The sequence below is a fragment of the Leucoraja erinacea genome, chromosome 1, assembly GCF_028641065.1.
Source record: "Leucoraja erinacea ecotype New England chromosome 1, Leri_hhj_1, whole genome shotgun sequence".
NCBI classification, from domain to species: Eukaryota; Metazoa; Chordata; class Chondrichthyes; order Rajiformes; family Rajidae; genus Leucoraja; species Leucoraja erinaceus.
In genome coordinates this window covers 116,959,807-116,983,624 of record NC_073377.1, presented here as the reverse complement: position 1 = coordinate 116,983,624, position 23,818 = coordinate 116,959,807, and the positions used below count along the sequence as shown (strand labels likewise).

At 41.1% G+C, this 23,818-nt stretch overlaps 1 protein-coding gene across 1 annotated transcript in view; it reads right to left on the bottom strand.

The window, feature by feature from the left end:
- The window catches only part of hadh (hydroxyacyl-CoA dehydrogenase), a 36,120-nt gene extending 12,541 nt beyond the window's left edge, over nucleotides 1–23,579 (bottom strand). Inside the window, exons 1-6 of the mRNA XM_055641916.1 lie at nucleotides 23,397–23,579; nucleotides 17,351–17,479; nucleotides 12,485–12,642; nucleotides 10,302–10,428; nucleotides 9,214–9,303; nucleotides 2,157–2,229 (exon numbers count right to left, since the gene is read on the bottom strand). Coding sequence (XP_055497891.1) covers nucleotides 2,157–2,229; nucleotides 9,214–9,303; nucleotides 10,302–10,428; nucleotides 12,485–12,642; nucleotides 17,351–17,479; nucleotides 23,397–23,507 — 688 coding nt within the window. The 5' untranslated portion in view covers nucleotides 23,508–23,579. The remainder of the gene's footprint in view (nucleotides 1–2,156; nucleotides 2,230–9,213; nucleotides 9,304–10,301; nucleotides 10,429–12,484; nucleotides 12,643–17,350; nucleotides 17,480–23,396) is intronic.
- Nucleotides 23,580–23,818: the final 239 nt, after the last annotated feature.

The following is a 23,818-nucleotide window of genomic DNA, read 5'->3' as shown; positions in this document are numbered from 1 at the left end:
AGTTGAACAAGTAATTTTATATCTGTCTTCACTAAGGAAAACACAAACAATATCCCAGATGTACTAATGGCCAGAAGACCTGGGGTGACGGAAGAACTGGAGGAAATTCACATTTGGTAGAAAATGGTATTGGGTAGACTGATGGGACTGAAGGCTGATAAATCCCCAGGGTCTGATGGACTGCATCTCAGGGTACTTAAGGAGGTGGCTCTAGAAATCGAGGACGCATTGGTGATAATTTTCCAATGTTCTGTAGATTCAGGATCAGTTCCAGTGGATTGGAGGGTAGCTAATGTCATCCCCCTTTTTTAAGAAAGGAGGGAGAGAGAAAACAGGGAATTATGGACCAGTTAGCCTGATGTCGGTGGTGGGGAAGATGCTGGAGTCAATTATAAAATATGAAATAGCAGCACATTTGGATAGCAGTAACAGGATCGATCCGAGTCAGCATGAATTTATGAAGGGGACATCATGCTTGACTAATCTTCTGGAATTTTTTGAGGATGTAACTCGGAAAATGGACAAGGGAGAGCCAGTGGATGTAGTGTACCTGGACTTTCAGAAAACCTTTGATAAGGTCCCACATAGGTGATTAGTGGGCAAAATTAGAACACATGGTATTGGTGTTAGGGTACTGACATGGATAGAAAATTGATTGGCAGACAGGAAACAAAGAGTAGGGATTAACGGGTCCCTTTCAGAATGGCAGGTAGTGACTAGTGAAATACTGCAAGGTTCGGTGCTGGGACCACAGCTATTTACAATATACATTATAGATTTAGATGAAGTGATTATAAGTAACATTTGCAAATTTGCAGATGACACAAAGCTGGGTGGCAGCATCAACTGTGAGGAGAATGCTATGAGGATGCAGGGTGACTTGGACAGGTTGGGTGAGTGGGCAGATGCATGGCAGATGTAGTTTAATTTTGGATAAATGTGAGGTTATCCACTATCGTGGCAAGACTGGGCTGTCAGATTATTATCTGAATGGTGTCGAGTTGGGAAAAGGGGAAATACAAAGAGATCAGGGGGTCCTTGTTCATCATTCACTGAAAGGAAGCATACAGGTACAGCAGGCAGTGAAGAAAGCTAATGGCATGTTGGCCTTCATAATAAGAGGAGTTGAGTATAGGAGCAAAGAGGTCCTTCTACAGTTGTACAGGGCCCTGGTGAGACCACACCTGGAGTATTGTGTGCAGTTTTGTTCTCCAAATTTGAGGAATGACATTCTTCTTATTGTGGGAGTGCAGCGTAGGTTCACAAGGTTAATTCCCGGGATGGCGGGACTGTCATATGTTGAAAGAATGGGGCGTCTGGGCTTGTACACACTGGAATTTAGAAGGATGAGAGGGAATCCTAGTGAAACATAATATTATTAAGGGATTGGACACACTAGAGGCAAGAAACATGTTTTTGATGTTGGGGTAATGCAGAACTAGGAACCATAGTTTAAGAATAAGGGGTATGCCATCTAGAACGGAGATGAGGAAAAACGTTTTCACCCAGAGACTTGTGAATCTGTGGAATTCTCTGCCTCAGAAGGCGGTGGAAGCCGATTCTCTGGATGCTTTCAAGAGAGAGTTAGATAGAGCTCTTAAAGATAGCAGAGTCAAGGGATATGGGGAGAAGGCAGGAACAGGGTACTGATTGTGGATGATCAGCCATGATCACCGTGAATGGTGGTTCTGGCTCCGGGCCGAATGGCCTACTCCTGCACCTATTGTCTAATAGAGATGCTCAGTCTCACTGGCAGTACGATACGAGGGTAGTGGGATGCACTGGAGGTGGACTAAGCAATGCAGAAAATGTAAGTTGCTGAAAGCAACTTTGCCAACTTATAAAATTGGAGATGTCAAACACCCATAAAGGAGTGTGAGAGTCTCACAAATATTACGGCTCTTGTGGGAGCCATAGCTTGTTTAATTGTGTTTTTATGTCACTACCCACCAGCCTGGTGAGAGGCAAGCTTCAGCAGATTAAGTCCACAGTGTGCAATATTTCAACACCTGTGCTATGTTAAAACAACGGTTTTCCTACAGAGGTAAAGGGGGAAAAAAAATAGAGAACAATTTGTGAAATAGAGCTGAATCTGAAATAATAGATTTCCATGACCTAACTTGTAATTAACCCTGTATGGCTTAAATTATCACTACCTCTCTCATACAGCCGGATAGCTTCCATTATATACGGTACCAGAAGCCGATTCACAATAAATCCTGGAGTGTCCTGATGAAAGAACAGATTCAAGTCAAGTCGTCACATTTATTTCTATAGCACATTTAAAAAACAACTCTCGTTGGCCAAAGTGTTTTACAATTGGTGGAGGTACTAACGTTATACAACATTGGTTCATAGAATAAGTACATACATAAATACATACATATAGCCCTCCCTCAGAGGACATCATGAAAGGCTTGAGAGTAAAGATGAGTTTTAAGTCTCAACAAAAGAGTCGATGGAGGGGGCAGTTCTGATGGGAAGAGGGATGCTGTTCCACAGTCTAGGAGCTGCAACCGCAAAGGCGTGGTCGCCCCTGAGCTTATGCCTAGACCGCGGGATGTTCAGTAACCCCAAGTCGGCCGATCTGAGGGACCTGGAGGTGGTGTGGTGGGTAAGCAGACTTTTGATCTAGGTGGGGGCAAACCCGTTAAGGGCTTTGTAGACTAAATGATATGATTGAGTGACAAAGCTTTACTATGCTTTACAAGAGTTTTATTACAATGGTAAAATAGATTTTTATTATATATTGCACCAGATCAAAAACACGACCACAAACAATCAAAAATATTTTACCCAGGAGTAAGTTAAAGTTCTGCATTCACATTTGGAATTCTTAGAGAGATAAAGCATGGAATCAGGCCATTTGGCCCACTGTGTCCAGACTGATCATTGATCACCCATTTACACTCAATCTACACAAATCTAATCCAATTTTATTATCTCCCAATATTCATTAATTCCCCCAGATTCCACCACGCACCTCCACACAACGGGCAATTTACAGAGGCCAAGTAACCTACAAGCATACACATCTTTGGGATGTGGGGGGACCTGACCACCTGAAGGAAACGTACGCCGTCAAAGGGAGAACTAGTAATCTCTAATCACAGATAGCACACGGGTCTCTGCCGTGTGAGGCAGCAGTGCTCCCAGCTGCACCACTGTCTGGCTACAATCACATACAATTAGAACAAAATATCTAAAAATAAGAGCAAGGAAAGTAAAAGTGCGCATTCCTTAATGCCTTTGTGACTAAGGATAAGTTCAAGCCCTAAAGGTACTTCATGGATGAGCAAAAATACTTGTGGGAATACTCAGGTTTTTTAATGTTGAAAGGAAATATCTGTTCTTCTTTTATCATTTTGTTTTCCTCAGCAAAGCACTGGAATGCCAAGGTCCCAAGATGTAATTTGACTGTTTGCAAAGGAATGGGAATGGAAACATGCAGGAAGAGTTTCAGCTTTTGTTTGCTTCCAACAGCTCAACATACAGTATGAACCCAGAGTTCTGCTCATGATTTTATATCCATTTTATTCAGTATTAACTCTCAAGGATTCCAACATTACATTAGCGAGCAAATCTACATTCCCGCCGGCAGCATAATTGTAAGGACAATTGCAATTATTTTCTATTACTCACTTAGAAGCATTGAAACAGTCTGAGTCCAACTGGTCAATGCAAGCCTATGTAGAACAGCCTATATAAATCAAGTTGCAACCTGTCTCCGACTAACCATATTAGTATAATTGTCTCCTCCTTTCTTCCACATGTGATTATTTAACTTCTTAAGGGCCTGTCCCACTTACGCGATGTCCCATGTGACGCCTGTATGGTCGTGAGTAGTCGCCCAAAGAGTCGTACCTTTTTCTGTTTGCCGCTGGATTTTCAACATATTGAAAATTTTCAGCGACCTGCTGCAACTATGACTGGTGCTGGCAGTCGCTGAAAAAAATTGTGTAAGTGGGACAGGCCCTTTAGATTCATAGTCATCGAGGGATACAGTGTGGAAACAGGCCCTTCAGCCCAACTCGCCCACACTGGCCAACAATGTCCCAGCTACACAAGTCCCACTTGCCTGTACTTGGTCCATATCCCTACAAACCTGTCCTAGCCATGTACCTGTCTAACTGTTACTTAAACAATGGGATATTCCCAGCCTCAACTACCTCCTCTGGCAGCTTGTTCCATACACCCACCACCCTTTGTGTGAAAAAGTTACCCCTCAGATTCCTATTAAATCTTTTCCCCTTCACCTTGAACCTATGTCCTCTGGTCTTTGATTCCCCTACTGGGCAAATGACTGCATCTACCCGATCAATTCCTCTCATGATTTTATATACCTCTATAAGATCTCCCCTCATCCTCCTGCGCTCCATGGAATAGAGATGCAGCCTAGTCAACCTCTCCTTATAGATAACACCCTCTAGTCCTAGCAACATCATTGTAAATCTTTTCTGAACCCTTTCAAGCTTGACAATATCTTTCCTATAACATGGTGTCCAGAACTGAACACAATATTCTAAATGCGCTCACCAACGTCTTATACAACTGCAACATGACCTCCCAACTTCTATACTCAATACTCTGACTGATGAAGGTCAATGTGCCAAAAGCATTTTTGACCACCTTATCTACCTGCGACTCAACCTTCAAGGAAACATGCACCTTCACTCCTAGATCCCTCTGCTCTACAACACTACCAGAGGCCGACCATTTACTGTGTAGGTCCAGTCCTTGTTATATGTCCCAAAATGTAACACCTCACACTTCTCTGTATTAAATTCCATCAACACTTCTGCTGCCCACCTGGCCAATCGATCCAGATCCTGCTGCAATCTTTCACAACCATCTTCACTATCTGCAAAATCTCTAATTTTTGTATCATCAGCAAACTTGCTAATCTTGCCCTGTATGATTCTCACCCAAATTGTTGATGTAGATGATAAACAGTAACGGGCCCAGCACTGAACCCACCAGTCACAGGCCTCCAGTCCGAGAAGCAACTTTCCACCATCACCCTCTGCTTCCTTCCATGGAGCCAATTTGCTATCCATTCAGCTATCTCTCCTTGGATCCTATGCGATCTAACCTTCCAGAGAAGTCTACCATGCAGAACCTTGTTGAATGCCTTACTGAAGTCCATGTACACAACATCTACAGCTCTGCCCTCATCAACATTTTTGGTCACTTCTTCACTAATAAGTCAGATTTGCCACATTTGCCACCCTCCAGATTTACAACATTTACCACCCTACAGTCTTCCGGCACCTCTCCTGTATTTAAGGACGACTCGTAAATTTCAACCAGGGCTCCCCAATTTCGTCTCTAGTTTCCTGCAATGTCCTCACATATATCTGATCAGGCCCTAGAGATTTGTCTACCTTCAAACACGACAGTACCTTCATTACTTCTTCGACAGTAACCCTGACTACTCTAAAGACACTTCCAGTAACTGCTCCAATTTCCTACGTCCTACTGTCTTTCTCCTGTTCTTAAAACATACGTTGCTGTCTGTCTTAATAAATATCTGTAAATTTATTCGTAGTCCTGACTTTCCTGCTGAATTTATTAGTGACAATCTTGTATTCATGATCTCCAGTTCTGGACTCTTCATTATAGAAATCCCTACCCTTCCCTTGCAGAATTTTAAAGCATTATATGTTCCCACTCAGTCTTCCATTTTTAATACAAAAGTACCTTGTACTTTTCATCCTCTCCATTTAATACTGAACTCTCAGTTCTAGAACCATTATTGTGATTTATTTTTTTTAATTCCCTTGCCCCCAATGCCTTGCATACTTTTTGGATTATGGATATCAAAACCATGCATCATTGGTTAAATTAAAATCTGATATATTTATCATAATTTCTCTGCTTTTCCAGCCATTATTAAAAATAAATTCTCATTTACCGGGTTCAGTTTTAGCCCTTCTCACATATTTTATTTCCCCTCTTCCTTACAGTTCTATACTTGTCATAATGTTTCCACAGTTCCACTTTCAGTAATCTATTCATTTACAGAACATTATTCATAAAGACATTCTATAAATATAGTTATTTATTTTATGCTTTTACCCATCTCAAATTTGAAGGCTTCTCAAAGCTCAATTTTCAATGAACTACTTTTTGCATCAGTGATATTGAATCAGATTATTTTCTCCTCACTAAAATTACCATTTTCCAAATCCAATCCTGAGAAGTCTTAAACTTTTCTATGATTCTGTCAAATGCAATCGTCACTGATAAGTAAGAATGTAAAAATAGAAGCAGGAGTAATCTATCAGGCCTTTGCACCTACGTCAACATTAAGTAAGGCCATCTCATCTCATAGTCATTATGAATATGAGTCATTTTCATACAGTGCCCTCCTTAATGTTTGGGACATTTATTTATTTGCCTCCATACTCACTACGAGATTTGTAATAGAAAAAAATCACATGTGGTTAAAGTGCACATTGTCAGATTTTAATGAAGGCCATGTTTATACATTTGGTTTCACCATGTAGAAATTACAGCTGTGTTTATACATAGCTCCCCCCCCCCCCCCCCCGCCCCCATTTCAGGGCACCATAATGTTTGGGACCCAGCAATGTCATGTAAATGAAAGCAGTCATGTTTAGTATTTTGTTGCATATCCTTTGCATGCAATGACTGCTTAAAGTCTGCGATTCATGGACATCACCAGTTGGTGGGTGTCTTCTCTGGTGATGCTCTGTCAGGCCTGTATTGCAGCCATCTTTAGTTTATTTTGGGAGCTAACCCCCCTTCAGTTTTCTCTTCAGCATATAAAAGGCATGCTCAATTGGGTTCAGATCTGGTGATTGACTTGGCCATTCAAGAATTGACCATTTTTTAGCTTGGAAAAACTCCTTTGTTGCTTTAGCAGTGTGTTTGGAATCATTGCCTTGCTGTAGAATGAACCGCCGGCTAATACGTTTTGAGGCATTTGTTTGAACCTGTGCAGGTAGGATGTGTCTATACACCAGAATTCATTATGCTACTACCATCAGCAGTTGTATCATTAATGAAGATAAGTGAGCCAGTACCTTCAGCAACCATACATGCCCATGCCATAACACCCCCACCACTGTGTTTCACAGATGAGGTGTTATGCAATGGATTATGGGCAGCTCATTCTCTCCTCCATACTTTGCTCTTGCCATCACTCTGATATAAGTTAATCTTTATCTCATCTGTCCACAAGACCTTATTCCAGAACTGTGGTTGCTCTTTTAAGTACTTCTTGGCAAACTGTAACCTGGCCATCCTATTTTTGAGGCTATCCAGTGGTTTGCATCTTGCAGTCTAGCCTCTGTATTTCTGTTCATGAAGTCTTCTGCGGACAGAGGTCATTGACAAATCCACACCCGACTCCTGAAGAGTGTTTCTGATCTGTCAGGTGTTTGGGGATTTTTCTTTATTATAGTCTTCTGTCACCAGCTGTGGAGGTTTTCCTTGGCCTGCCAGTCCCTTTGCAATTAGTAAGCTCACCAGTGCTCTCTTTCTTCTTAATGGTGTTCCAAACAGTTGATTTTGGTAAGCCTAGGGTTTGGCTGATGTCTCTAACAGTTTTATTCTTGTTTCTCAGTCTCATAATGGTTTATTTGGCTTTCATTGGCACAACTTTGGTCCTCATGTTGATAAACAGCACTAAAGGTTTCCAAAGGTGATGGAAAGACTGGAGGAAAGACTAGGTGTTGAGAGCTCTCTTATACCTGCATTAAGGAGGTAATTAAATACACCTGAGCAATTACGAATGCCTGTGGAGCCATGTGTCCCAAACATTATGGTGCCTGAAATGGAGGGATTATGTATGAACACTGCTGTAATTTCTACATGGTGAAACCAAAATGTATAAAATTGGCCTTTAATAAAATCTGACAATGTGCACTTTAACCACATGTAATTTTTTTTCTATTACAAATCTTAAATTGTGGCGTACAGAGACAAATAAATAAATGATGGGTCTTTGTCCCAAACATTATGGAGGGCACTGTAATTCCCTTCATATCCAATAATCTATCTGTCCCTGTCTTTAATGTACTCAGCAATGAAACTCCAAAGCCCTCTTACAAAGATAATTCTTAAGATTCACTCCCTTCTGAAGATTATTTTTATCATTGTGGTAAATAGCTGACTTCTTATTGAGATCCCCAATTGCAAACCATTCTAGACAGGAGATATAATATAATAATTTAACCAATTAAGAAAGTAACCTTTCACTCTTTGAGCTTGGTCTGCTTAATCTCTACATATTGGACAACCTTCCCATCTCAGGAATCAATTTGATGAACCCTAAGTTTGCTCCTTCTGTCACAAGTACACCCTTTCTTGGGTGGGGAGGTGGAACCTGTCCACAATATCCCAGCTGCAAACTCACCAGTCTAATGTAATTCCAGTAAGTTCTACACAAATCCTCTTACAAGGCAGCTCAACGTACCAAAAATAGTCCACCTATTCCCTACACAACGTTTTCTGTCCATTAACTAATCCTCACTTCACACGTCAACTCCATAAACAAATGTTGCCTCTTGCACGGCACCTTATCGAAGCCTCTCTGAAAATTCAAATACATCACATACACTGCGGCTCCCTCTTACTTATTCTGGGATTCAACTTCCAACAGAACCTTCAAACATGACTTTCCATCAATAACCCAGAAGGAAGTATCAGGTCGAAAATGAGGAGCCATTTCTCAGGCTAACTTTGCATCTCACTATAACTGTGAAGGAGGCCCGAGGTTGGCAGGTCGGTGTGAGAGTGGGATTGAGAATTAAAGGGACAGGTAGCAGGAAGCTCAGACTCCTGCGGATTGAATGCAGATGATTCACAAGGACGTCACAAACCTGTGTTTGGTTTCTCCAATGTAGAAGAAATCACAATGTGAGCACCAAGTGCAAATGAAACACTGCTTCACTTGAAAGGATTTGTTGATTCCATGGATAATCAGAAAAAGAGCTAACAGGGCAATGTCATTTCTCCTGTGATTTTGTACTTAACTGCTACAAGAATGGTGATGTTTGGTGGTGATGAAAGAGAAGACCAGGAGGTCCCAATGGGAAAAGTCCCTTCAAAATGCTGAAAGGGAATTAAGTAGAGAGGAAGGGAAGATCTCTTTACCCCAGAAATTAATTTGTAATTTCTTTACCACTGCAGTATCAAGATGGCCGATTATGGAAGATAGAATTAGTGGATATGGAAGAAACCTACCTTACAAGCCACAGGTTTTTTCCCCAATGCTTTGGTGAAATTCATTAATGCTTCGAATGTCTGCTGGCTGGTCTCTGGAGTCTGAATCACCTAATCAAAAGGATTAAAAGACACATTAAAATAAGTCTAATTGTTAACAAAATTCTCATCCACAGAACAGTTTATCAACCATTGATTCCTTGATTCTAGTGATACAATTTGTTTATGGAATAATTTAATTTGAGTTTAGTGTAAAAACAACTGAACTTAACAAAATAGTATTGATTAAAAACAGAAAAAATACTGTTAACTTTGATTAATATTATTATTTTCATTGAATTATTCAAGTGTAGGATTCTACATGCCCCATTTTTTCCCTGGAAGCTGATTAGACACATAACGTAAGGAATAGACACAACTGATGCCAAAGCGTAAGAAAGAACGTGGTTAATAAATTATCCATGCAAAGCCGACTGAGATTTCTTTCAGGAAAAGAGAAGGATCACAGGAATCTGCTGGTCTTTAGAAGTAGTGAAGTGTTTGATAAGGAAAATATGGCGCAATTTCTGCTTCTGGGGGAAGATCTAAACACAAGTCACCAATTAAACCAATAGCTTATTTGAAACTTTACTAGAATGCCATTAGAAGATATAAACAGAAATGGAAGCTGGAGCAAATAACACTGGCAGAGAAAACAATGGAGGGTTGTGTTGAAAACATTGATTTAAGAGAGGAAGAGGAGCCATGTGTAGAATACAAATATTAACACAGACATACATGGCTTGCTTTATGGTGGAAACTATGTAAAATGTGATACCAATAAATCGAATTCAGTTCAAGTTGCATTCATTCTAATATGCAAAGGTTCACCAAGGTACAGGTACAATGAAAATTGTAGCTTGCATCAGCATCACAGGCACATCGACTCAGACAAATGCACAAACACAAATTACACGTAAATCATTAGTCATGCTATTCCTATTTAAAAAAATGAATTCAATTACTGACTCTTTCAATATAATAGAAGGCATATGGGGTTAGCTTAAAGTTTCCTTATTTTATTTATTTCCATTGGTCCTTCAACTCATTTGCAAACAATAGAAACGAACCTCCACCAGCTTCATCAAGGGTACAGGATTGAAAAAATGGAGCCCACCAAATCGATCCAGTCTTGTTGTAGCGCTTGCCATTTCACCAATTGAGAGTGATGAAGTGTTGCTGGCAAAAATAGTTTTCCTATCAGAAAAGGAAAGAAAACAAATGATTTCTTCATAGCAACAAAATACATGTTTATCCCTTTGTGGGAGGCCAGAATGTAGTGTTTGTTCTATGCTGCCCTTGAGAAGATGATGGTGAGCTGATTTTTTTTTTAACAAATGCAGTCTGTGTTTTGACAATTCCCTGACAATGTTGCTAGGCAGGGAGTTTCAGGATCATGATGCAGGGAGAAGGGAAGAAGAGTGAAGGAATATTTTCCAGTAATAGAGTGAAAGGAGTAGGCCATATAGGACTGAGATGAGAAAAAACTTTTTCCCCCCAGAGAGCTGTGAATCTGTGGAATTATCTGCCACAGGAGGCAGTGGAGGCCAATTCACTGGATGTTTTCAAGAGAGAGTTAGATTTAGCTCTTAGGACTAAAGGAATCAAGGGATTTGGGGGAAAAAGCAGGGACTGGTTACTGATTGCGGATGATCAGCCATGATCATATTGAATGATGGTGTTGGCTCAAAGGGCCGAATATCCTATTTGCACCTATTTTGTATGTTTCTATGAAAAGAGCTGGGCATAAGGTTACAATTGTGCTGAGGTAGAGAGGTCTGCTGCTGCCAATTGCCCACAGTACCTCACACTGAACAAATCCTTGCAACAAAGCTTACTAAGTTACATTCTCAATTAAAACCACATTTCAAAGCAACTTGCGTTACAATCAAGAGTAAATACAATAAAACCCACAATTATTATTGCAGATTTAATCATTTCCAGGATATTTCCAAGTTTCAAGAGGTTCCTGTCTCACTAAAACGTGTGCCATTATTTCCATGACATCATAAAATATATATCAATAATATACAATATAGGACAAGTGTCCTTGGCCACTTGCTCTAAACATGCAACACAATAATGACTATTCATTGTACTTCATTCATGAATTGTTACTCTATTGTTGTAGATTAACTGAAACGGAACTGAATTTTAGAAGCTCCAATTACGTAAATAACTAAGGATGAATTTCCACTCTATTACATGTCAACTTCTTTTTAATTTGCCTGAATTTACCAAGAATTAAAAACAACCGATCAGAAATTAATCAGCATCACCCATGAACAGAGGATTTGGAAGACACCAAGGAAATCTAACGATATGATCAGTTCACCAACAATCCGGTGATACAGTGGCGCAGGGTAGCACAGTGGCACAGCTGGTGGAGATTACTGCCTAAAAGCGCCAGAGATCCCGGTTCGATCCTGACCTCAGGTGCTGTTCTGTGTGGAGTTTGCACGTTCTCCCTGTGACTGCATAGGGTTTCTCCCCGATACTCCGGTTTCCTCACACATCCCAAAGATATGTGCACCTGTGGGTTAATTGGCCTCTGTAAAGTGCCCCTGGTATGTAGGGAATGGATGAGAAAATGGCATAACATAGAACCAGTGTGAACGACTCTTCGATGGTCACTGTGGACATGATGGGTGAAAGGACTTGTTTTCATGTTGTTTCTCTAAATTAAAAATTAAACTAAAATAAATCAAAAATGGCAGCGCTGGGCAAAACATTTTATTATTGCCCATTAAACAAAATACACAAGGCATTCCACAATAAACAAATACCGTTAAATGAAAGACAAACAATAACCTTGTGAAGTAGTAAATGGCCTCCACTCTAGAACAGATACATCTGTGCATTTGTAATATTAAACCAATGCGGACATAAGTGAAGGAGAGTTTTCCTATTTTCTCACCAATATTTATATCTCAGTTATGATTATAGAAGGTTACCTGATAACCAAAGGTAGACACAAAAAGCTGGAGTAATTTAGCGGGTCAGGCAGCATCTCTGGAGAAAAGGAATAGGTGATGATTCGGAAGAAGGGTCTCGACCCGAAACATCACCTATTCCTTTTCTCCAGAGATGCTGCCTGACACGCTGAATTTCTCCAGGTTTTTGTGCCTATCTTCAGTGTTGTGTACAAAAGTTTGTCTGACAAGTTTCACACAGGAAATATTTGTTTGGAAAAGTGCACAATTTAAATCTTATTAATTTCACCCAGAGACCCAAAGATAACTCACATACTTACTCTGGTGCACACTGATCCAGTTTTTTGAAAAGTTCTTGCTTAACATTAACATTTTCCACAATAGCTTCCACGACCAGGTCTGTGTTTCGGACCGCAGAAGCTGGATCTGTACTGGTACTGATTTTCTGAAGAGTCTGCTGAACAAATTCTGCACCTGCCTATTGTGGGAAGAGAGCAGAAATGAACAGTGGAGCCCAGTATTCCTTCCCATATGTTCATTAATCTGCAAACTTACAATAGAGCACTGCAAATGAATTATTAATAAATAAGCTATTAATTTACACCATTCTGACAAGCCGTGTGCAAAAGCTTCTTGGTATGCATTGATTCTTGTTGGAGAATGAAATGGTTGCTCCCACACCATGATTATTTATAGAAACATAGAAAATATGACATTTCGGGTCGAGACATCTTCAGCATTTTGTGTCTAAGTTCTTACAGAACTTGGGAGTCATAAGAGACTGGAGATAGAAACATAGAAACATAGAGATTACGTGCAGTAGTAGGCCATTCGGCCCTTCGAGCCTGCACCGCCATTCAATATGGTCATGGCTGATCATCCAACTCAGTATCCTGTACCTGCCTTCTCTCCATACCCCTGATCCCTTTAGCCACAAGGGCCACATCAAACTCCCTCTTAAATATAGCCAATGAACTGGCCTCAACTACCTTCTGTGGCAGAAAATTCCAGAGATTCACCACTCTCTGTGTTTTTTTCTCATCTCCGTCCTAAAAGATTTCCCCCTAATCCTTAAACTGTGACCCCTTGTTTTGGACTTCCCCAACATTGGGAACAATCTTCCTGCATCTAGCCTGTCCAACCCCTTAAGAATTGTGTAAGTTTCTATAAGATCCCCCCTCAATCTTCTAAATTCAAGCGTGTACAAGCCAAGTCTATCCAGTCTTTCTTCATATGAAAGTCCTGACATCCCAGGAATCAGTCTGGTGAACCTTCTCTGTACTCCCTCTATGGCAAGAATGTCTTTCCTCAGATAATTAATTATGCATGATCACTGATGTTTCTAGAATTTTAAAAAGCACAGAGTCTGATAATTTACAACCATTACAGATTTTAAATGTGGAAACTAATTTCACAATTTGTGAGTATTTTCTTATATTGTAACTCCACCCAGAATTTAGAAGATTGAGAGGGGATCTTATAGAAACTTACAAAATTCTTAAGGGGTTGGACAGGCTAGATGCAGGAAGATTGTTCCCGATGTTAGGGAAGTCCAGGACAAGGGGTCACAGCTTAAGGATAAAGGGGAAATCCTTTAAAACCGAGATGAGAAGAACTTTTTTCACGCAGAGAATGGTGAAAACTCTCTGCCACAGAGGGTAGTTGAGGCCAGTTCATTGGCTATATTTAAGAGGGAGTTAGATGTGGCCCTTGTGGCTAAGGGGATCAGGGGGTATGGAGAGAAGGCAGGTACAGGATACTGAGTTGGATGATCAGCCATGATCATATTGAATGGCGGTGCAGGCTCGAAGGGCCGAATGGCCTACTCCTGCACCTAATTTCTATGTTTCTATGTTTCTAATTGTTATGATGATGTATTGGTGGGGCAGTTCAACCTAAATGAACACAACTCACCAGCATTGAAACTAGCTGTTCAGAAGGGCCTGAAATGGAGGAAAGGAACGGTGCCAGTGAGCTGGCTAGTGGCTTACATCTCGTGCCCTTGAAGGCACTCTGGGTTTCCCCAGGTCGCCTGTGGGGTACAGAAGCTGAGCAATAGGCACGAGGTGAGGGATGGCGGATTCACGGATCGACGTGTCTGTATCAAGGTGTTGGCACGAATCAACGGAGGAGGACATTGACAAAATCATCTGGTCAGGCCGACCCCTGCAAACCCAACTCAGTGCCACCACCAGGATAAAGGGCCTATATGACCAAGTTAAAACTATAACATATTTACCAACCCCTCTGAACCTGAAGGGTATAAGATGGCGCCAGAAACATGGCAACTCTAGTCTTCTGCCTCAGTGCAATCTACTCTTCCTAAACATTTGTACTTAAATATGATTGTGCCTATGCATAGTAAGGTTTTAACTGAAGTGGACGCAAAAAAAATAAATTGACCATACCTAGGAACATGTGACAATAAATTACCATCGAACCACTGAATGATGAAAGTGCTATCCTGGAGTCAATTTTCCTGGTACATGATTACATAGCATGGCCACATTCCAGCAGCAAACAAGAAACATTGAAAGAATACATGCCATATTTTAAATAAAGATAAAGGGATATTAATCCAAAAGTAAAAAATATATTTGAGAAAGCCATTCCTGAAAGCACCATTAATCACATTATCAGGTAAATATGAAGGCCACCGTAGTGCTGAGGTCAGTCAGCACATCAATAACGAAATGGAACCAATCTTTTTAGAGACTCATTGCATGCTCTCCTGTTAAATAATGAAGCAAGAAAATGTAATTCTGAACATTTTTATCACAGGCTTTTTTTTTCCTGTAACAGCTTCAACAGAAACAAAGAGACTTATAATGTTTAACATTCAATTAAACAGACTTGTAGTCTTGGTCTACATAGACACATCTGAATGTCTACAAACAGCTTCTGTTCCAATTTAGCTGCGGTTGTTAAAAAAAACGGGGTTAAACTGCAATCTACAGCAGAAGTTTTAAACTTTAATTATGTCTGTTCCAAAAGGCCTGATTTGTCTAAACTTTAAGCTTTGAAGTTTTAGATCAAAAGAAAAAATTTGGTCCAATATGTAGGCGAGACAGTCACAGCCATTACCACTCAATTCCACACATGGAGCATGTAATAAGGTCTCTTAACAGACCTTCATAAAATGGAATCTGATTTATGATTAGCTTAATACATTTGTATCCCAGAAAATGTGCCACAGTTGGATGTAAATTCACATCCATAAATTTCAACACAGCAAGATCCTAATTTTGCTTATACATTGAGGGACACAGAGGCAAAGGGAAACAGATCAAGCTGTTTAGTCATTTGTTTCTGCATTGTAAAGGATCTGGGCAATAGTTCATTTAATGCCCACATCTCAAACTTCTCTTTAGCTCCCAAGATTTTATTCACTTCCTTCTAGATGGGAGCCATTTTCCACATATCCATAGTGACCTCCTTGCTCCTAAATTCAAATCCTCTCGCAATGAAGGCCAACATGTCATTAGCATTCTTCACTGCCTGCTGTACCTGCATGCTCACTTTCAGTGACCGATGAACAAGCACACCCAGGTCTCGTTGCATCTTCCCTTTTCCTAATCTGACACCATTCAGATAATAATCTGCCTTCCTGTTCTTGCCACCAAAGTGGATAATCTCACATTTACACACATTATACTGCATCTGCCATGCATTTGCCCACTAACCCAACCTATCCAAGTCACCCTGCAACCTAAACTTGTTCGAGTGTATTGGCACATCATCCTCCTGTCGTAAAGCATTCTATAAAACAATATATTTTATTGAAATCCTCATTTTAACTCTTGACTTGGCATCAGTATGTTTCACCTCTGAAATGCCAAGAAACATTTATCTAAAATAAAAAGTGGTATAAAACATACGCTTCACTTGACACAAATCAATTCCATAACACAGATATTGGCATCAAAGATACTAGATCTTTGATTGGCACTGACGATTGGTTTTTTGGATTACAATGGTTGATTAGATGGAAGCTGCCAATACATATTTAGTGCAGTAGCTGCACAAAATACTTTCCAATCGTGACATATTGGACCAATATGTTGTCATATTAATTCACATATGCTCAGAAATCTGCTAACCAGTGTAAAGAACAGGAAAACAAAATCACAATCAAATTATTTGGTGTGCAACACAAGGGAATTAGGATATGGGATCAGCAGAATCCAGCTCTATTTTTCAAGGATTATTGTGGTACATAACCTAAATGGGCAGCCAATGAATTGTTGTGCAGTTATACAGAATGGAAACAGGCCCTTCGGCGCAACTCGTCCATGCCGATCAAGATGCCCCATCTAAACAAATCCCATTTACCTGAACTTGGCACATATCCTTCCATACCTTTCCCATCCATGAGAGGGTAGACACAAAATGTTGGAGCAACTCAGTGAGTCAGGCAGCATCTCTGGAGAGAAGGAACGGGTGACACTTCGGGTCGAGACCATTCTTCAGCTGAAGACAGGTTTCGACCTGAAGCGTCACCCGTTCCTTCTCACCAGAGATGTTGCCTGACCCGCTGAGTGCTCCAGCATTTTGTGCCTATCTTCGATTTAAACCAGCATCTGCAGTTCTTTACCATCCATAAGAGATTTGTGATAAACAATCTCCCACCTACAAAAGCAACGCTGACTATCACTAATCAAGCTCTGTATATCCAGTGTGATCCAGTTAAAGTCAGAGGCAGGATGCAGTCTGTGATGTGGGCGGATTTGGTAGACTTTACCTGGAGAGAGGATAAAATAAAATAATATGTACCTAGCCCAGTGCATTAACTGGGCTAGGGTTGGGTTGTCGTTTGCAGCCAAATTGCACACCAACATATAACATCACGTAATGCAGATGAAGGGCTTAACTTTGGAGTGACATCGTGAAGGAAGTTACAAGAAGGAATAAAACTTCACGAGAAATTTAAAATATAGTCGCAGTTGCGGGTTTCTGTCACCAGAGGTATCTCAATACCAATTTAAAATTAGAAACTTTACATTGTCTTAGATTAGTGGCTTCTAATGATCAGCATTCCACAGTACAGTGGAACAAGTAGAATTTAGTTAAACAATTTGCTTGGTGAATATGTGAAGACTTTCATTGAAATGGCAACTGGCAATATATATATTAAAAAGTAATGAATTCCTATACACTTAACAAGATCATAACTGTCAAAGCATCACCTCAGGCTTATCTATAAACTTCTTCTTGCTTATACGCCCAACGCTGTCTCCGATTTTCTTCAATGATTTCTTTAAGATATCTTCAGCCTGATCCACCAGAATTACCGAGTGCCCTGTTGCAGCAGCTACCTAGTAGAAGTAGAAACATCAATCCATCAATGACATGGTAGCCCAACTTAGTGACCCTCAAGGTATGTTTTACTTCAATGTTACTAAGAATTTACCAACTGGAAATGGTGTGATATAAATGAAAATGTGATCTTAAAGGGGTAGGACCATTCCATTTATGGGTTTAGGGCCATTCCAGGATTGTGTGATTAGCAATAGCCCAGAAGTACCAAGTTGCCTAGTTATCGGGGTTTAATTCTGCTCGAGATGTTGCCAATACAAATTATATGGGATTATTTGTGATAACATCATCAATGTGAATGAACCTAATTTCAGTATCAAAATATAAACAAGCAATTTGAAAGAATATTAAAAGAACCAAATGTTGAGCTGTAACACCCATCATCATCTCAAATGTTCATTTCTTTTCCCTCTATTATAGGTAAGAGAAAGAGTTAAAAGAAACATGAATAGAATAATTCCAACGTTAATGGACCAGGACTGTGACGAAAGATGAGAAATGACTACGTTCCCCAGGAGCACCATCGACACAAGGCTAATGGCTGTCATTTATACATACCCCCAAAGTTTGATTCTAAATGGTTTTGGTTTAGGTTTATTATTGGCCTGTACTGAGATATAGTGATACACTTTATTTTGCATGCTGTCAAATCAGATCAGATAACACTTTACATTCGTTAAATTCAAGTACAGTAGGTAGAGCGAGGGAAGATAAGAGTGTAGAATGTAGTTCTCAGCATTGTACTGCAGTTCCATGGACAAACTCTATTGCCCACAACTGGGTAGAGGTGAATCAGACAGTACTGTGGCTTATGGAAAGACTTTTCAGAAGCCTGATAAAAGAGGGGAAGAAGCTGTTATGAGTATGGTGGTGCGCGCTTTCAAGCTTCTGTACCCGTTGCCTGACAGTAGCATGGAGCAGAAGGGATGATGGGAGTGGTTCAAGTCTTTCATTATGTTGGGTGCTTTTCCGAGGCAGCTAAATGGAACTAAATATGCAAGTGTAATTACAGTAAATACAATTTGTAGCCAATCCTCATGCATGCATTTTGCCTGGGCAGCCAAGGATAAATATTTACTCTGTTGCCTTGCAAGGACCAAACATAATAGTGGTCTAAATATTATAAAATTTGATCAAAAAGAAAATATTACAATTGCTTTAAAATTTAAAAAAGCAAAATTAAAAAAAGGAAATACTCCGGTGTTCAAGCTAAATGAACGGTGGGAGGAAAACAGAGTTAATGTCTGGTTCAAACTCTGACGGAAGGACTTTGACCTGAAATATTAACTTTGTTTTTCTCGCCAACAATGTCTGACTGAATATTACGACAGAAGATCCAGAAGATCAAACAAACTGTTGCGAAAATGTAATTGATTCAACAAAAAATGAATTTTAAACATTTTAGTAAAACAATGCTCAAGGAGTTTAAATGTTTGCAATAATATATTAATTAACAAGAGACTTTAGGGGATCGGGGTTGAAGAGGTAAGTAAGTAAACTTTTCTCGCTCTTCCCTTTCCTGATATTCCATTTGTAGTCTTGGAATCAGAAGGTTATGGGTTCAATTTTCACTCCAGGGTTTGTTCATATAATCTGAGCTAAAATATTAAAGTACTGTAGTTTATGGAAAGACTTTTCAGAAGCCTGATAAAAGAGGGGAAGAAGCTGTTATGAGTCTGATGGTACAAGGAAACAATACACTATTTTGCTTTCTGTCCTTTAATTAAGATAAAAACTGAGAAATAGTACATCTTATCTGTGGACAAGGCAAACTCTACGACACTGGATAAGATGTTCTCCAATGTTAGAGCTAATCATTCCTCCTTTAACCAATACTATCATAAAGCTGAACAATAGCGGTGATATGCTACCAGGCAAATGCAAAGCCTTTTATCCCTTTTAGCACATATCCAGCACTTCCACATTGTGAAATGAAGATGAAGCAGTCAGATAGTCAAAGTTATAAAGAACATACATAACACGAGTTCAAGTTGAATAATAAGAAACAACAGTATTTTACACACTAAAGTAAACACGTCACACTTTAGTCAGCCTTCTGCAGAAAGTATGCTCTTCGTTACTGGTTATTTAATTAGTAACTGAAAACGTTCCGATCTGGAAATAAAAGTTAAATACATATTTTTATTATATACATATTTTTAAATGAAGTCTTGGCAACTTACATACAAGATTCTAAAATTTTAAACTTGGCTAAAAAAATTAAATCCAACTTTTTGTAAGTCAAGAAAACAATGACTTTTAATAAAGAGCACAACTGAAAGATCATCCAGAGGATATAACGGAGTCAACATGTTGGACGACGAGAGAGGCCAACAGTGAGCTACACGTCGTCTGATGCACGAGCGAACAAACTTTACCACCACAAATTCTATAAAGTACGCTGAGCCACCAATTAGTTCTGGAATCTTTGGCAAAAGAAGCATTCTTTCTTCATCTATAACATAGAAGACATTTTCACTAGAAAATAAACTTTGTGTTGTGTTCTTTAAAAAAAAATTGAATTGGGCTATGGGATGACAAGGAATTAAGGATTACAAACCAAGGTGATTAAATTCATACGAGGATATGTCACTGTTTTGCATTGAACATGATCTTCAATTGTCTGAAAGTGCTTTAAACCTAATGATACTTTTATAGTTAAGCTTGAATAATTATTCTAGTACCATGGAGGAAAGACAAATATAAGGTGGTCACACTTAATGGAAGATCGACGTAAAGTGCTGGTGTAACTCAGCGGATCAGGCAGCATCTCTGGAGAAAAAGGATAGGTGACATTTCTGTGGACAATGCAAACTCCACGACACTGGACAAGATGTTCTCCAATGTTAAGACTTTGAGGAAGGGTTCCAATCCGAAATGCCACCCATCCTTTTTCTCCAGAGATGCTGCCTGACCCCAGAGTTACTCCAGCACTTTGCATCTATCTTCAGTATATACCAGCATCTGCAGTTCCTTCCAACACAGGTACTTAATGGAATCTGCTCAGATAACATCATACTTCAAATCAACAGAACCTAAAGAGGGGCTATCTGGCTAATTATCTTATACATAGACAACGATATATAGACAATAGGTGTAGGAGTAGGCAATTCGGCCCATCGATATTCAATGTGGTCATGGCTAATCATCCACAATCAGTACCCCATTCCATCCTTCTCCCCATACCCCTTGATTCCGCTAGCCCGAAGAGCTCTATCCTACTCTCTTTTGAATGCATCCAGTGAATCGGCCTCCACTGCCTTCTGAGGCAGAGAATTCCACAAATTCACAACTCTCTGTGTGAAAAAAAATGTCCTCCTCTCAGTTCTGAATGGCCTACCCCTTATTCTTAAACTATGGCCCCTGGTTCTGGACTCTCCCAACATCTGGAACATGTTTCCTACATCTAGCGTGTCCAATCCCTTAATAATTTTATAAGATTCCCTCTCATCCTTCTAAATGCCAGTGAATACATAGAAACATAGAAATTAGGTGCAGGAGTAGGCCATTCGGCCCTTCGAGCCTGCACCGCCATTCAATATGATCATGGCTGATCATCCAACTCAGTATCCCGTACCTGCCTTCTCTCCATACCCCCTGATCCCCTTAGCCACAAGGGCCACATCTAACTCCCTCTTAAATATAGCCAATGAACTGGCCTCAACTACCCTCTGTGGCAGTACAAGCCCAGTGGCTCCATTCTTTCATCTTATGACATTCCCTCCATCCCGGGAATTAACCCCGTGAACCTACGCTGCATTCCCACAATAGCAAGAATGACCTTCCTCAAATCTTTTGTTTCATTCCTTCGGACTAATTATGTGTAAACATGATTCCACACTTCCTTATAACAGCTACACTTCAAAAATAATTTGTTGGCAATGAATTATATTAAAACATCTCAAGTCTTAAGGATAATGAATAAATGTGGAAACAAGGAACTGCAAATGCAGATTTACACCAAAAATACACAAAGTACTGGAGTAATTCAGCAGGTCAGGCATCAGGTCTGGGGAACATGGTTAGGTGACGTTTCGGATCGGGACCCCTCTTCAGATTGATTGTAGCCGGGGCAAGAAAGCTGGATGAGGGGATAGGCATGACAAAGCCTGGCAGTTAATAAGTTGATGCAGGAGAGGGGCAGGGGGTTGATAGGTAGATGGTTGGATAAAGGCCAGAGATGAAAAGACAAAAGATGCGAGCCAAAAGGATTGAAGAGTTGCAAATTGTGACGCTAGAGGAAGGAATGTAGATGGAAGGGGAGGGGAAATGGGAGAAATAGGTGCTGGTCCAGATGGGGCACAGGACAAGAAGGGAGGGAAAAAGGGGGTTTAGGGCAGAAGGTGGAGAGGGAGGGTTTGTAGTTACCTAAAATTACCTATTCCTCCAGTCTGCATGTCGTCACACTCTGGCAATTGAGGAGGCCCAGGACAGAAAGGTCAGTTTTGGAATAGGAAGAGGATTTTAAATAGTTAGTAACCTGGAGACCCAATAGGCCTTGGCGGACTGAGTGCAAAGTGTTTTGTGAAATGGCCGCCTTATCTCTTAAACATCGGTGAGATCTACTGTATTTGTTGTTCAAGATGTGGACTCTTGTATATCGGCGAGACCAAACGTAGACTGGGCGATCATTTCGCTGAACACCTTCACTCAGTCCGTCTGGACCTACTTGATCTCCCGGTTGCAAAATTCCCCTTCCCACACTGACTCCCTTACTGTTCTAGGCCCCCTCAATCTCTATCCCTCCCCCACCCAAGTCGTACCAGCATCAAAGTCGTCCAGTTGAGCATCATTGTCTGTACTCGTTCTCACCTACGCCACAGCTGACAATGGCCTGTTTCCTTTATCATCGGTACTTTTTTGCATATCTTTCATTCATTTGTTCTATATTTCTCTACATCCCCGTCTATATCTGTTGCCCTTTCCCCTGACTTTCAGTCCGAAGAAGGGCCCCAAAAACGTCACCTATTTCTTTTCTCCAGAGATACTGTCTGACTGCTGAGTTACTCCAGCTTTTTTGGTCTTTGGTTTCAACCGGCATCTGCAGTTCCTTCCTACACACATCATCTAGCCATTTTGTTTAGCTGACACAAGGATTTGCAGAGGCTGGAATCTTGAGCAAATCACAGTGCTGGAGGAACTCAGAGATTCAGGCAGCATCTGTGGAAGGAATGGACAAACGTTGATTTGGATCGAATACTTCTTCAGACTGATATTTGTTTTCTGTTTAATCCCAATATTAATAGCTACGTGCCCTTCCTGGCTTTCACTGGATATGCACACAATCTGCAGTCACATACTGCCTTAGGTCAAAGGTTAAATAAACTCCATGTTTAAAATGTGGTTATTAATTAATGGGCCTTCAGTGAAACTTTGAATCTTTAATTTCAAACAGGTTGCTCAAGAGTTATGCAGCATGGAAACCCCTTCAGCCTAACTTTCGCATGCAAACCAAGATGCACCATCTACACCAGTTTCATTTGCCTGCATTAACCCTAATACCTCTGAACTTTTCCTACCCACGTAAAGCTGTGCTCTCATGATGCAAGTGTTTTTATTCATTAATTAATCCATTTTAAGGAATGCAGATTCTTGGTCCTGCACTTGCAACAGTTTGGGATTTCAGCAAAGCAGACAGCAATCTGAAAACCGTGCATGAGTTTGCAAAGGAGAGTGAGGGAGAGAGGGATGAATGAGGGATAAGGCATGAGAAGAGAGAGGGGGGAGAAGAGAGAGGGGGGGAAGAGAGGGAGTGAGGAGAGGGGGGGGGGGGGGAGGAGAGAGGAGAGGGGGGGCGAGGGGGGGGGGAGGAGGAGGGGAGAGGGGGGGGTAGGGGGGGGGAGGGAGGGGAGAGGAGGGGGAAGAGAGGAGGAGGAGAGAAGGAGAAGGAGCTGTCAGCGGTCGCCGCGCCATTACCTGGGCAATGCCAGCGCCCATCAGCCCGCCACCGATCACTGTGATGTGTTTGATGGCCAGGCTGTTGGTGGAAGACATGGAGCGCAGGAAGCGGTGAGTGAAAAAGGCCATGGCGGCGAGAGGGAGCCGTGGGTGTCAGGGCCGGCGGCAGCTGCGGTGCCGATCATCGAGCTGGGGGCGGGAGGGGGGAGGAGGGGCCGGGAGAGAGGGAGGGAGGGAGGGAGGGAGGGAGAGGAGGGGGAGAGGGGCCGGAGAGAGGAGGGAGGGGAGGAGGCCGGGCCGGGCTGGGCCGGAGAGAGGGAGGGAGGCGGAGGGAGGGAGGAGGGCCGGAGCCGGGCCGGAGGGAGGGAGGGAGGGGAAGGGGGTGGGAGCGGAGGGAGCTGCGCTCCTGATCAAAGATCATTGCTCCTGGTGGCCAAAGA